General features: G+C 42.6%; 1 protein-coding gene across 5 annotated transcripts in view; it reads right to left on the bottom strand.

Annotated features, from left to right (window-relative positions):
* slc36a4 (solute carrier family 36 member 4) overlaps positions 1-15,649 on the bottom strand; it is a 199,370-nt gene that overhangs the window by 168,599 nt on the left and 15,122 nt on the right. For all 5 annotated transcript variants that reach the window (XM_020049188.3, XM_013136965.4, XM_020049186.3 and 2 more), the window contains 3 exons: positions 14,221-14,309; positions 7,487-7,582; positions 4,770-4,854 (listed from right to left, as the gene is read on the bottom strand). In XM_020049188.3, coding sequence (XP_019904747.2) covers positions 4,770-4,854; positions 7,487-7,582; positions 14,221-14,309 — 270 coding nt within the window. The remainder of the gene's footprint in view (positions 1-4,769; positions 4,855-7,486; positions 7,583-14,220; positions 14,310-15,649) is intronic.

The raw sequence follows: 15,649 nt of genomic DNA, 5'->3' as shown, positions 1-15,649 counted from the left end.
CCTCAGCCCAGAGAGGAGGCACGTTAGGCTTTGATTCAATTAAGACTGCCTGCTTGGAGCTCCGGTTGCTCAGTCCTACTGCTGGAGGGCTATATCTGCACTGGAATTGCAGGATGTTGTTTATTAACAATTTAGTCAGTAGTATTTATCTTCAACAGACTCAACTCAGTCTCCCTTTCTTCATTCAGTCATGAAATGACTGTCCTCACCCACACTTCATTAGCAGTATGGGGTTTACTGGGAAACCGTTATCCCCTTACAGATCTTAACCAAGATTGTCTTTTACTGTAAGTGGTGAGCCAGCATGTTTCAACTTCCTTGATCAAATCTCACTCTCTCCACAGCAGTAGACCAGTTCGGTCAACGGTATTTTGGAACAACAAGTCATAATATAATACAGAAGTGTAATACATATCGTATAGTCACCAAAAGTCTTGTGACTATAACATCAAGATTATATCCTGTGGTCCCTGGCAATTCTCAACCCTAATTAACTGACAAGTGAACAAACACATCTATTACATTTGTGCTTTTAAGCATGTTAACTTTACATTTGGAAAATAATAAAAATTGAGATATTAGAGAGGGAGAGAAATAGAATGATGATAAATAAGGATCATGAGAGGATAAAAGAGAGGCACACGTGCGATCTGGGACACGGTGGTGTATGTGGTAGTAATGTCGTCTCTTCTACATCTTACTAGCACGTAGCAGTGCTACACTAGTGCTCAAAGAGCAGCCTAATGATCAGTAAAGGCACCTCTACCTAATATTACATGATCCACACTTAGCACCTAGCATAACATCCTCTCATAAGGTGGAGTACTGCATCAAAATGTCTTATTAGTGGCTTCACAGAGAGATGGGCACAAGTCAAAATGTCTTATTAGTGGCTTCACAGAGAGATGGGCACAAGTCAAAATGTCTTATTAGTGGCTTCACAGAGAGATGGGCACCAGTCCGGTTACATACTTCACATTCCACAGGCATACTACGTGTCTCAAATGACCTCTATGGAAAGACAGCCAGCAGCCTATTAATTATGAAGGATGAACAATGATGAAAAAAGATGGCACCACATGCCTTTATTAAATTAATTTATATATATATATATATATATATATATATATATATATATATATATATATATATATATATATATATATATATATATATGGATGAAATGGACAGATCCAATGTCCTCAAAAAAGCGATGGCATTGACTAATGGTGGTGAAATACATGATCATGTGGCTAGATGGGGCAGAGTTCACACCTGCCTAGGTGGTAACCATGCAGTAAAAACTGTAGAAATTGCATAATATACATTTTAAAGGGCAAGTCTCAACCCTTTATCAGCCTCTGCCCTGGCCCTTGGTACATAAAAAAAAATGCATTCCAATGATAAGTCGTGGACGGGGGTAAGGGTTCATAAATATTCATTTTGGGACTGGGGGAAGTGTTCTGAGTGCTAGAGATACACATTCATTTGTGCCAGGAGATAGAGGAGCAACAGCACCACCGTCTAGCTGTCTCCTGAACTCCACCACTAGAGATGAGAATGCAAACATTTCAACGGTAGAGTTTAACCTTTAGGTTGACATATATCTGACACTGTGAGCCATAAAGATGTGGCCATTCAGCTCCCAAGAGGAACACAACCTAAAGCCTACAAGCCCAATCACAAATGCTTCCACAAGCAGGATACCCTATGCACTTGTGGAGATGTGAGAGGATTTCATTGGCATATAGAATTAATATGGTGAAGTCAAGGTGGCGCCATTATCACATTGCTTACACCTGCTAAATCCTGTCGGGGATCCATTCGGGACTGGGACGTGACGTTTCTGGTTCCGCTCAGTGGACTGAGCAGCCCCTCCAGCACCGAAGACAGGTGTGCTCCATTCAGCAGGGTGGACAACAAAAGTAAGCCCCACAGCTCTGCTCACCCAACACACCTGTGCTGGGCTGCTAATCAGAACAGCTGCAGGACACTTCCACTGCAGTTAGAAGAGGGCAGGCTGTACCTCACTCAGTTGGAATGGTTACAGACAGTGTGGTAACTCTGCCACTGAACACTGTCTCCGTCTCCCACAGACTCCTCAGAAGGAGAAATAGCCTCCCTGCCAGCGGGGCCACGCCACCAATGACGCAAGAGGCTCCATTTGGCCGGCCTTTTGAACAACCCACCTGGCTCACCATGTTTGTGACCATGTTTGTCACTTCAACACCAACTGAATAATATTTAGGAAATCAACAACAACAACAAAAATCATAATATAATTGTTTTCCCTAACTATATGATAAACTTCCTGTGCACCCATTAAAACTCCCCTTCTGGCACTAAATCTAAGCAAGCAAAAGCTTTCAATCTAAAAGCTCAACTAAAACCACTGAAAAGTAATCCTTTTTGTTATGTGTTTACTTATTGCTGCTGTGAACGAGCACACCAAACTCTTCCTGACAAAATTTATTTTGCAACAAACTGTAAAAAGTACGAAAATGTATGTTTCACCTAAATATGTGTAAAATATCATGTTAAGCCTGGAAAATATACAGTTACTCTCTAGAGACTGAAAGACTGCTTTCAGGGTGAAAAAATATATTATATAGGGTGGGGGCGGGGGATTGTGAACCCTGCTCTCATTAAAAACTGTCTCGGGAATAGACGGTTTACCCACAAGGAGATCCACCAGCAGTGCCGTTCAATACATATCATTAAAACATTTGACTGTATCAGACTCTCCAGTTTACATTGTCTAATCCAGATAAATAACTAGACAAACTCATCTCATCTGTCGTGTTTGGAATTCTGAAACCCCGTTCCACCCCACTGTTTATGTACCAATAAGGAGCTTTGCTCAGCTTCTGACAAATAAACTATTTGGTGAGTACTACTGTATAAGTGGAAACAATTAGTAAATCAAGCACATTAGCTAAAAAGCACACACAGAGACCAAGCTCAGCAGAAAAAGCGTTCCAATGAGCCGAAATTGCAGAGGGTAGATTGTGAAGTCAGTTAGCAGAACTCCAAATTATGCTACATGTTTGAAATGAGGAATCGCAACCCCAACAATAAACCTAACTTTGTCACAGACTCTGATAGAAAGTTAAAGAAGGGAGACAAAAAGAGAGCGAAAATTGGGGGGGGGCAACATTTTTTTTATTCTGTCAAAATGGTTTCAGTCCATTTCTATTTCAATATAAGATTGTACCAACTTTATCGCTCTGGTAGTATTACTCCTGGCTAACAAAGTCCTACCCAAATAGGCACATTCGAGATGGAGTTCTGAATTAAAGAGGCATTGCATGAGGTCTTTATCTTTTTCCATATATATGGAAATGGTTGACTATCTATCCTATTAGATAAGGAGGATATCACAATCTTATACAGTGATACACATTTTTTTATGTTTGGTGAAAAAAAAGAGCCATTAAGAGAGAGAGCTCAGTGATAAAACACCACTAGCACCTCCTAGGGAACAGTGCATGTAACTGCACTTCATAATCAGAACAGCACGATTTGGGATAATGATATTTATCAAAACATATTACCTAACCGAGGAGTGCCATTGTTTTTGACAAGTAGTAAATATGCACTTTGGGTTTTACATTGGAATTACAATAAAAACATACCAGACTGTAAATATTGGTTGGCTTTTAAGAACGCAACACTGGTGTGTTTTTGATGGGTCAAACTGCCCACCCAACAGCTTCATAAGGTTGAGATCTGCTGACCATGCTTGCCACTCCATTATAGACAGAAGGCCAGCTGACTGTTTCTTCCTTAAATTGTTCTTGCATAGTTTAGAGCTGTGCTTTGGGTCATTGTCCTGTTGTAGGAGATAATTGGCTCCAATCAAGCCAGTGTCTGTGTTTTTTTGCCCATCTTAATCTTTTCCTTTGAAATCTGAGATGGCTTTTCTTTGCAACTCTCCGGAGAAGGCCAGCATCCCGGAGTAGCCTCTTTAATATTGACGTTAAGTCTGGTGTTTTGCAGGTACTATTTAATGAAGCTGCCAGTTGAGGACCTGTGAGGCATCCATTTCTCAAACAAGACACTCTAATGTATTTGTCCTCTTGCTCAGTTGTGCACCGGGGTCTCCCACTCCTCTTTCTATTCTGGTTAGAGACAGTTTGCACTGTTCTGTAAAGAGAGCAGGACACAGCGTTGTGCGAGATCTTCTGTTTCTTGGAAATTTCTCACATGGAACAGCCTTCCATTCTCAGAACAAGAATAGACTGACAACTTTCAGAAGAAAGTTTGTTGTTTCTGGGCATTTTGAACGTGTAATTGAACCCACAATTGCTGATGCTCTAGATACTCAACGACTATAAAGATGGCCAGTTTAATTGCTTCTTTAATCAGCACAACAGTTTTAAGCTATGCTTACATAATTGCAAAAGGGTTTTCTAATGATCAATTAGCCTTTTAAAATGATAAACTTTGATTAAGCAAACGCAACGTGCCACTGGAACACAGGACTGATTATGGGCCTCTGTATGCCTACTGTATGTATTCCAGAAGTTTCCAGCTTCAATAGTCATATACAACATTAACTGTGTCTACACTGTATTTCTGATAAATTTGACGTTAGGTAAATGGACAAAAAATGCTTTTCTTTCAAATACAAGGACATTTCTAAGTGACAGCAAACTTTTGAACAGTATTATATTAGGAGACGAGAACCAACACTTTTCTTAATGGAAGGGTCACTGACAATACTCTAATACAGTAGCTTGTTTCTGACTGGTGGGAATAGAGCCTACCTGTTTGATATTCTCTGCCAGGAACACAAAGTATGCACTGCAAAATCCAAGCTGTGTCAACACCAGAAAGAAGTTGACTAGGTGCCTAGAAGAGGACAGGACAGGGACACAAAAACATGGAACATGAGAAAAAAATAAAATAATCAACTCTGCACATCATGATGGATTTCACAACATCTGTTCTACATCATGATTCTACACTTGAACATTATATTTAGGAGCCTCTACACACCTAAAAGGTTATTTTTATAAAGCAGCAATGATAACTGAATCCGACTCCTGTCTCGGCTTTTCCACTTGCCTGTGGCTACAGATTTTTCACACTATAGAAGTTGATTAGCCAAACCAAAATTAATAAGCATATGATGCTTGAAAATCTGGCACGGGTACATGCTGCCAGGAATTTTAAAGACCCTCATGCAAAGGGAGATGTTAAATGTGTTTTTAAACTGATACAAAAAGTGAGTTTGAAACGTTGGCAGACGTGTCTTGGTGCTTTTCCGGCTGTGGCCTACAATAACGGCACCCTGGAGAGTAACACAGGCTGAAGCTTGTCTTCCTTTGAGATATTCAATGAATGACAAAAAACTATCTACAACAGGTCGTTTAAAGGCATTCTGTCATCCTCAAATCACCACTCAGACCTGGTCCGTTCAAACGCTACATTAACAGACATTACGCTCATCTAGTAGCAACCCGTTGGCATTCTGAGACACCGAAACAGATCTCTGGATGACAGATGATAGGGAGTGGAGTAGAGTTGACATGGGAAGAGGACTCCCGAGAATCCCGGACCGTTCTGCCAGGAATTGGAGTCAAATGATTCATGTGTTGGGACAGGTCCACAGGAATGGGCCGTACAGGAATAATTCCATTTGAATATAAATATATATTTTTTAATACATTAAATCCAAATTTTACCTAATCGTTTATTAGATGGCAATCTCCCCCTCGCCCTACACAAGCAGTTTTTACTATCTGCTTTACGGAACATGTGACTGGCAGAAGCTGTAGAACAAGGGTTTCAATTGGTTTACTGGCATTAGTACCAGACTACTAAATATCAAACCTTGAATACGTATGAGGACTATGACAAATGGACTCATTTCTAAAGGATTAAATGGGAATGTTTTTATGTTTTTTCTTCAAATCATAAATGAATGGAAGATTCAATTAAAATGGGAAGATCGTGCTACAGATTGGGACCTGTTATAGTTATGTAATAATAACTTTTTCCAGTAGGGATTTTTTCTTATATGTGATCACACTGTTTAGGTTCACATTCCCGAACACACATAAAAAAAAAATTACAAATGGAAATTGTCCCTTCCTGGCCTCATTAAGATCTTGGGCACGTGTTTCAGATTATTGCCCTTATCTGTGTTCCTGATCACAGTCCCTATTGAAGATCTTACTTTTCCAGTGTATCTTGTCGGTCTTTGATTGGCATAAGCCTTATGTTACGGTTGTTCCGTCTCGTCTAGTTGTGTAGTGTTTCTTTTGTTGTAATCCAGCGTTCATATACATTTTGCGTGAACACCCAGTACGGAAAAAATATTTAAAGGACAAGACACGATGAGAATAATAATTCACTCCCATGAGCTACTGAGGATGTGAATATAAGTGGGTTAGCCCCAATAAACAGAGAGTGCTTTTGGGTTGTCACTTTAGAGTCACTTCATTAATGCAATCCATGATGATACTGGAGGTGCATTGATTAGAGCGTCCTCTGTGTCAATCATGAACACTTAGCCCGGTAGACCTCAGTATTGTACTGACTGTAGAGATATGTATAGCAAGCCATCCATCTTTTCTATCAACTCCATTTAAAAAAATTAATGCTGTGATCCTGAATCGTTTATCTTACCATTAGGCCCTCATTGACCTTTGTCACAGATATGAGGGATTTTAATAGCTTCTAGGGCATAAGAGCCAAGGGACAGGGTGAGTAATCTACTTGAGGTTGGATCTTTGTCTAAATGTGCAGCACCTATTGTTCCTAAGAGGAGGTATGTGACTATTGAGGTAATAGGTTAACCTCCCAGAAGGGACAAACGTGTAGAGCCCTCTAGTGGCCAGACATTGACTTTGACAGCTTCACCCGTTTCAATGTCCAGTACTAAGCATCTGAAAGTCGAACTAAGGCCATATATTTGGGTAGTAAGGGTTTCAATAAAAAAAAATATATATACACTACTGTTAAAATGTTTGGGGACACTTGGAAATGCCATTAAAATAACATTGATCAGAAATACAGGGCAGACATGTTGAAAATTACTATTGTTGCTGGAAACGGCTGATTTTCATAGGCGTACAGAGGCCCAATATCAACAATCATCAGTCCTGTGTTCCAATGGAATGCATGTGTTTGTTAATCCAAGTTCATAATTTTAGAAGAGCAGCATCCCAGAGTCACCTGTTCACTTTTGATGTTGATCAAAATGGGCCTCTACGCCTATGTAGATATTCCATTAAAAATCGACCGTTTCCAGCTACAATAGTCATTTACAAGATTAACCATGTCTACACTGTATTTGTCATCAATTTGATGTCATCTTAATGGACAAAAGGACATTTCTAAACGACTTTAGTGCGACCTTCGCCTAACTCTTGAACAGTCCTGTTATCAAAATGATGGGACATGCAGCTTCATTGCACTTGGTTTTCTGATCCCTCTTAACTTGTTAAGAATTGCGACAGTATGATCGGATTCTCACCTTCCAAACCTGGCACTGTTCCTGAAGCACTGATAAGAGCTGTGCTCCATGGCGAAGGCCACTGTGTCGCTGTAACCCATGGGAGGCCTCTTCAACCTGGGAGGGGGACAAGAGGAGTATAACGTGTATGTGTCACATTGATATGGTGCATGTTTGCTTTAAGAGACAGGGTTACTAGGATATAAAGTGGCCTGCCGACGGCAGACCCCAAACACCTGAAGGAATAAAAGAGAGTTTCTCTTTGTCTATTAATCTGCTGTGCTATTCTGACAGAGAGAGAACAGAGGAAGGACACAATGGTAGACCGAAAAAAACGGGCAAGAAGCAGAGATAACGGAAGACATTAAGATTGAGATGTCTGTACACTCAGTCCCGGTTTGGGTGAGGTCAGGTTGATTACATTACAAAACAGTCCCTGTCTTACTGCACTGGATAGTCTCTCTCTCTCTCTCTTTCTGACGCTCTGTTGAAATAATCACAGTGATTAATACTGTGCGCCTGTCATTTCAGGCGACCCAGTTTTCCCCTCTGCAATGTCTTTGCATTTCAATTAAGACAAGGCAGAAATGGCCCCACAGGTCTCAAACAAATCATTCTACTGAAATGCGATCAAAATTGCAATTGCTCATTCTTTTAAAAACAGACGAAATTCCAATACCTCCAAAGAATAGAGCAAGGAAATTGTTGTAATAAAATACATGCGAGTTGTGCCCCAAGCAACCTGCAATTTCCTTGAATTTACATCACATTGGTCGAAAACAAAACTTTCCCTCTTCAATAGTGTGCACTGATATATCTTACTCAACTAAATTAAAAGTTTGCTTAGACAAACGCTTCCTCGCTGCACGTTCTATGATGTCCCCGAAGAGCCGAACAGGTGCTGTGAAAAAGACATGACTTGAGTTTCAACAAGGCAATAGTATACATATCAACCCAAGCAGATGATGCAGCCCCCCTCAGGACCAATTAAATTAGTGTGACTAATACATTTGAATTGATTATGATAACTCCCCCGATCATGGTCATGGTCAATCATGGTCATTTTGCAAATGCTGGCTCTCTACATCATATTTCAACCAAAGTGTCATCAAAACTGGGCCAGCAGTGTCTGATATATCTTGGGTCTAAATAACAAATGGAAACCTATTCAAAGTCTCCACTCAACTGCATCATAAGACACAATAATACAACAGGACTACACACACTCATTTAAAACACTTAAAACGCAAAAACAAACAACCACCTAATCAGCAATATTCCAGGAGTTGACTTCAAAGGGGCCAGAATGAGCTAATGGGTTAAAACTTGCTTAGTCAACAAACTCGGCATGAAGTGAGTTGAATCTGAAAAAGCTTTAAGAGTAAAAATAAACATTAATGTTTGCCTTTGGAAGGCAACATTGATGGTTCAGCTATATGCCTAGATGCTGTTTGTTGACAGTGGGGAAAGATAATGATGTTTGCTGAAAGATGTGTTTGCCATATTCAAACCCATACTGCAACAGTACATGTGCACCAGAGGTAGAGTCTCAGGCAACCCTGGGCCACATATGGCCACATGTTCAGCATCATAACCCAGCTGTCTGCAGCTGTTCACCGCAGAGTTTGTTGATTGAACACAAGTAGACAAGAGGATAAATAGGAAAAACCAAAAAGTACTAAGGTGACAACTTTTTCTTCTGCAGTGCTTTGAAATACTCATTATTGAGTGTTTTTCAGCGAGATTAGAAATCTGCCATAAATGAAAAGGTATGAGAAAAGTGAAGATACCCAGATGTGGAGGCGGGTTGTGTCTGTCCCCATTTCTATCCCTCTCACCTACACTTGAATGTGCTCTCTAAACAAGTAGGTTCAGGATTTAAATGCGATACAGGAGCTCGTAATCTGATAACACGGCACACACTTATGGACACAATAAACAGTAAATAAACTTTAATGAACGAGGAAGATACCTCTTTATCTCTTTCATTCTTCCTCTATCACACTACTGTTCTTTCCCCCTCTCTCTCCAGCTACCATCTCTTCTCTCTCTCCAGCTACCCTCTCCCCCTCTCTCTCCAGCTACCCTCTCCCCCTCTCTCTCCTGCTACCCTCTCCCCCTCTCTCTCCAGCTACCCTCTCCCCCTCTCTCTCCAGCTACCCTCTCCCCCTCTCTCTCCAGCTACCCTCTCCCCCTCTCTCTCCTGCTACCCTCTCCCCCTCTCTCTCCAGCTACCCTCTCCCCCTTTCTCTCCAGCTACCCTCTCCCCCTCTCTCTCCAGCTACCCTCTCCCCCTCTCTCTCCAGCTACCCTCTCCCCCTCTCTCTCCAGCTACCTTCTCCCCCCCCTCCTGCTACCCTCTCCCCCTCTCTCTCCAGCTACCCTCTCCCCCTCTCTCTCCAGCTACCCTCTCCCCCTCTCTCTCCAGCTACCCTCTCCCCCTCTCTCTCCAGCTACCCTCTCCCCCTCTCTCCAGCTACCCTCTCCCCCTCTCTCTCCAGCTACCCTCTCCCCCTCTCTCTCCAGCTACCCTCTCCCCCTCTCTCTCCAGCTACCCTCTCCCCCTCTCTCTCCAGCTACCCTCTCCCCCTCTCTCTCCAGCTACCCTCTCCCCCTCTCTCTCCTGCTACCCTCTCCTCCTCTCTCTCCTGCTACCCTCTCCTCCTCTCTCTCCAGCTACCCTCTCCCCCTCTCTCTCCTGCTACCCTCTCCTCCTCTCTCTACAGCTACCCTCTCCCCCTCTCTCTCCTGCTACCCTCTCCTCCTCTCTCTACAGCTACCCTCTCCCCCTCTCTCTCCTGCTACCCTCTCCTCCGCTCTTCATCTCTATAATTCTCTCTCAATCTGTTGTGGTGGAATGAAGTTTGGAACCACCGAGTTTCTTCCTAGATTTGGCTGCTGGGCCAAACAAAGTAACCAAGCTTTGTTCAGGAAGGTAGACAGGAAACCAATAGCCACTCTAATAGAGTTTCAGAGTATCTTTGCAGAGATGTAAGAACCAGCAAGGACGACAATGCAACACTCCATCAATCAGGCCTGTCTGGTAAAGTCGCTAGAAAAAAGCCACTGCTAAGCATATGCAGACCAAAAAATTGTACAGCGGAGGAGAAAAATATTTGATTTTGAAATCGAGCTTCACACCGAGCGCACGTCAGAAACAGAGGACAGTGTGTGTGTGTTCATCTCTTTAGTACTGTGACTTGACTTGAAACTTGCTTAGGGTGAACCCTTGACTTGACTTGCTTGATTTATCTGAACTGTGACTTGAGACTTGACTCGAGACTTGATGGTTTAGACTTGAGACTTGCTTGGACTTGACCATGTGTGACTTGTCCCCATCTCTGTGTTTGCCACTGGCCATTTTAACAGCGTATTAGCCAGTAAGAAGCTGTACCAGTATCTACTAACTTACTGGAATAGTCATAAGAATTGAGCAATTGCTAGCGAGTCTGCCAAAGCCATTTTATTTCAAGGCATAAGAACTTAATTTTTCTTTCATGGCAAAACAACATACTTTTTTCTTTCTTTCGTGAATGACACTTATACAAAAACTATCAAAAAAGGTGACGATAACTAACTTTTGCTAGCAAGACTGAAGATGAACTTTTTTTCGCAATATAACCGTATACAGTTTTAGTTAAGGCTTTCTATAACGTAAATGAATGTATGTTGTAGCCAGCAAATGTGTTTGTTTATCCAGACCCAAAACACATGCACAGATGCGTACTTCGAAAATCCACCAGAAACAGTCGCAATATAACCATAAACTGTTTTATTTCAGGTTTACTATAATGTAGATACTGAAGGTTTTAGCCAGTTAAGTTTTTGTGTATACAGAATATTTCATAATGCGTACATCACTTCACCTGCGAGGAGATACAAATTCGGGACCTATAATTCAAAGGTCTGCTTCTCGGGAAGCAGACCTGTGACCACTACGCTATTCAACAAGGTGTACTCAGTCAGTCATTCATTCACTCACTCACTAAGAGACATTCGCTTTTCTTGGCCGGCTCTGCATATGCGGTCCGGCAAAAAGATTCTGCCGTGATGAGACTAAAATCAAACCTTTTGGCCTGAATGCTAAGCGCTATGTCAGGCAAAAACAAAGCACCAACAATCACCTGGTTGATACCATCCCTATGGCACCTTCGAATCATCATGCTACGGGGACACTTCTCAGCGACAAGGGCTAGGAGACTATTCAGGATTGAGGGAAGGTTAAACTGAGCAAAATACAGAGGTTTTTGAAGAACGCCTGAGTGCACTGGATCAGGTTGTGTGATGTAGCTTCACTTTTCAGCAGGACAACAATCCAAAGCACCGTTTTGGGACAAGTCTGTTTATGTAAAGGCATACCCAAGACTTGAGGCGTCAATCACAGCCAGAAAGACTTCTCCACGGTGCTGTATAAAAGATCTGAATACTTATGTACATGAGGCACTTAAGTTTTTTTTTTCTCAATAGATTTCTGAAAACATGTTTTGGTGAATTATGGAGAATTGTGAGTGGATTGCATAAAAATCAATAATGTAATCAATAATAAATGTGGAGAAGGGGTCTGAATACTTTTCGAAGGCATTGTGTATATACATATTTATAAACTGGGTGGTATGAATCCTGAATTCTGATAAGCTGATAGCCATGAGTTTGTATACCACTGGGTATGACATTAAATCACTGGCCAATATGGACTTTCAGCTCTCTCCCAAGATTTTCTATTGGGTTCAGGTCTGGAGACTTGCTAGGCCACTCCAGGACCTTGAGATGCTTCTTACGGAGCCACTCCTTAGTTGCCTTAGTTGCGTGTCTGGGGTCGTGGTCATGCTGGAAGAGCCAGCCACGATCCATCTTCAATGCTCTTACTGAGGGAAGAAGGTTGTTGGCCAAGATCTTACGATACATGGCCCCATCCATCCTCCCATCAATACGGTGCAGTCGTCCTGTCCCCTTTGCAGAAAAGCATCCCCAAAGAATGATGTTTCCACCTCCATGCTTCATGGTTGGGATGGTGTTCTTGGGGTTGTACTCATCCTTCTTCTTCCGCCAAACACAGCGAGTGGTGTTTAGACCAAAAAGCTCTATTTTTGTCTCATCAGACCACATGACCTTCTCCCATTCCTCCTCTGGATCATCCAGATGGTCATTGGCAAACTTCAGACGAGCCTGGACATGCGCTGGCTTGAGCAGGGGGACCTTGCGTGCGCTTCAGGATTTTAATCCATGAAGGCGTAGTGTGTTACTAATGGTTTTCTTTGAGACTGTGGTCCCATCTCTCTTCAGGTCATTGACCAGGTCCTGCTGTGTAGTTCTGGGCTGATCCCTCACCTCCTCATGATCATTGATGCCCCACGAGGTGAGATCTTGCATGGAGCCCCAGACCAAGGGAGATTGACCGTCATCTTGAACCTCTTCCATTTTCTAATTCTCACCAAGCTGCTTGCCTATTGTCCTGTAGCCCACCCCAGCCTTGTGCAGTTCTACAATTTTATCCCTGATGTCCTTACACAGCTCTCTGGTCTTCGCCATTGTGGAGAGGTTGGAGTCTGTTTGATTGAGTGTGTGGACAGGTGTCTTTTATACAGGTAACAAGTTCAAACAGGTGCAGTTAATACAGGTAATGAGTGGAGAACAGGAGGGCTTCTTAAAGAAAAACGAACATCTGTGAGAGCTGGAATTCTTACAGGTTGGTAGGTGATCAAAAACTTACATCATGCAATAAAATGTGAATTAATTATTTAAAAATCATACAATGAGATTTTCTGGATTTTTGTTTTAGATTCCGTCTCTCACAGTTGAAATTACAGACCTGTACATACTTGTTCTCAGTATACTGGCAACAAAGCCTGACTAAACCTGTTTCTAAGCACTCCACGATGCATCCTGCCTTTGAATAGCACTTAGCTGTGGTGTATTGGCCATATACCACACCCCCTTGTTCCTTATTGCTGAAATATAACGCTGACTCATCAGGAGTGGGCTCACTCCTCAATCAGCATTGCATCAATGCCCCAAGTGAAAAAGCTGTCAGATTCCAGAACAGTCCTGCCTCCCATCAGGACTCGGTTGCACCCACTCCTCCCAAACCTCTTGGCAAGGCCCACTACCCCGGGAGAGCTGTTCGTATGTTGACTTTGATTTTCCCCTATCCTTCTCTATTTTGGTTAATAAAACACCCTCCAAGGCCCTGAACACTTGTCCGGTGTCCATTCCCTGTGTCTCTCCCTGTAACAATATACATGGTGTGTGTGTGTGTGTGTGTGTGTGTGCAGGAGGTTGAATGATGTCGTTTCCACAGCACTTATCAGAAGAGAAATGGAGAATTGTGTGGGGGATCTTCAGGGCTTGTTTACACCGTGCAACACCCAGGAAGCACTTAACAGTCCTTTTAACCTCAAGTCTGACAAATCCATCATTAGATCCGCCAAAGGAAATGACTGCACATTAAGCACCATACTAAGCAGCACAGTGCCAAAACCGACACAAAGAAACGCTGGATGGGACAGAGAGTAGCAAGAGAAAAAAAGAAAATGTGTGTCAACAGAGTGTAATGGTTAAGTTGTTTTATGAGTGTAATTGTGGTGACATGGAAAGGTCAAGTGATGAAAGCACACAGAGACCGGTGTTGACAGGAGCTGTAAGTCGATGACCCAACAGAGCCCTGTGCGTGAAGACGCTGCTGAGGGTTAGGTGGCAGTAGTGCGTTCAATGAGCCATATCAGCTGTGTGTTGGTGTGGGTTTACTTGGGCGTTACCTTTCACACAGGTGGTGGCTACACTGGACCAGGATGTGCATACAGTGAACACAGACCGCGCCCATTAACACCAGACACAAAGGTCCCACCTGGAAAACAGACAGACACACACACACAAACATACACACATTAAGTACTGACTGAGAATATACTAAAGGTTACATCCATACCAACAGAAACTCAAAGGTGAACAAGTGCAATAGGAAAAAACAGCAAACACCCGCCCATAATAAAGAGTGCAAACACGCGCATGTCGCACAAACGGGTATTGTAAAATCCTCTCTCAGTGGGGTCACATGATCACACTGTCATGTATGAGACCGCACAAAGGAGGGGAAATTAAGCAAGCCGTTACAACACACGACAAGGACAAGATACAATACCAGCACTGAAATATGAACTAGTCTATGGCGCCGGCACGTCCTGTCGGGGAGGAAATGCCATACAGGCTGTCTCTGTTTCACTGGTGTTGTGTCAGTGATTATCTGCCTGCTATTGGTTTGGACCGAACCACATCCCCAGTCTCAACTGCTTCCAAGTCAACAGGCAGACAAGATCAGCCTGAAGAGAGAACCAATTGTCCTGATTGTCCTTTGAAATAACGACACTTGTACAGCCTCATCCTCTCAGCCATTTGGCCAATTAGTGAACTGAGGGTTCATTGGAATGATACGAGGCAATAAAACGACTTGAGATAAGTCACAAGCCAGTACCACGGGCTCATGGCGGGGGGTGGGGGGTGGGGGTAAGGCACAGGGACCGAGCACTGCTGGTGGGGACTCCTTTCATGGTATCAACAGTAGTACAAAGAAGCTGCAGCAAACTAAGGATTCACACAGTATCTGATAACACATCACAGCCATGACACACACACACACACACACTAGGCTTGTGTGGTGTACCGTATATTCTGTGTGATTTTCAGTCCCACTGTAAAAGCAATGACAGGAAACAGCAGACAAGGACAGAGGGCACACTCGAAATCCCCTCAGGGTTTTCTTCCAACCCCCATCACCGGCACGAGAACACAAGAGGAGGTCACTCACAGCCAGATCCCAGCAAGTGTCCTACTCTGTTCACCTCATTTCACTTCCCTTCACCCAAAGTTCCTCAGAAAGTTCTGAAGGGAAGGAGGTGAAGGGACTGAAAATGACATGGTTACAGTGTTCTTTAGATGTGTCCACAATTGTGATTCGTCACAAAAAAATAAATAAAAAAAAACTTATATATGGGATATATATGATTTGACACCCAGACAATTAGCAGGCATTGTGGTTACTTACCCTCCTGCATTAATGATTTTTCCTCACTACGATGTTGAAACACTGTATCAATTATAGTTATAGCTTTTTTGTAGAAGAATAGGTAATTTTAAAAAGAAATACTTGAATCTTAGGTGCGTTGAAACCAAGCGTGCCGCACAAGCCCT

Source organism: Esox lucius, chromosome 1 (assembly GCF_011004845.1).
Source record: "Esox lucius isolate fEsoLuc1 chromosome 1, fEsoLuc1.pri, whole genome shotgun sequence".
Classification (NCBI taxonomy): domain Eukaryota; kingdom Metazoa; phylum Chordata; class Actinopteri; order Esociformes; family Esocidae; genus Esox; species Esox lucius.
The sequence above is the reverse complement of the archived record's forward strand: the minus strand, read 5'-3'. Positions and strand labels throughout refer to the sequence as shown.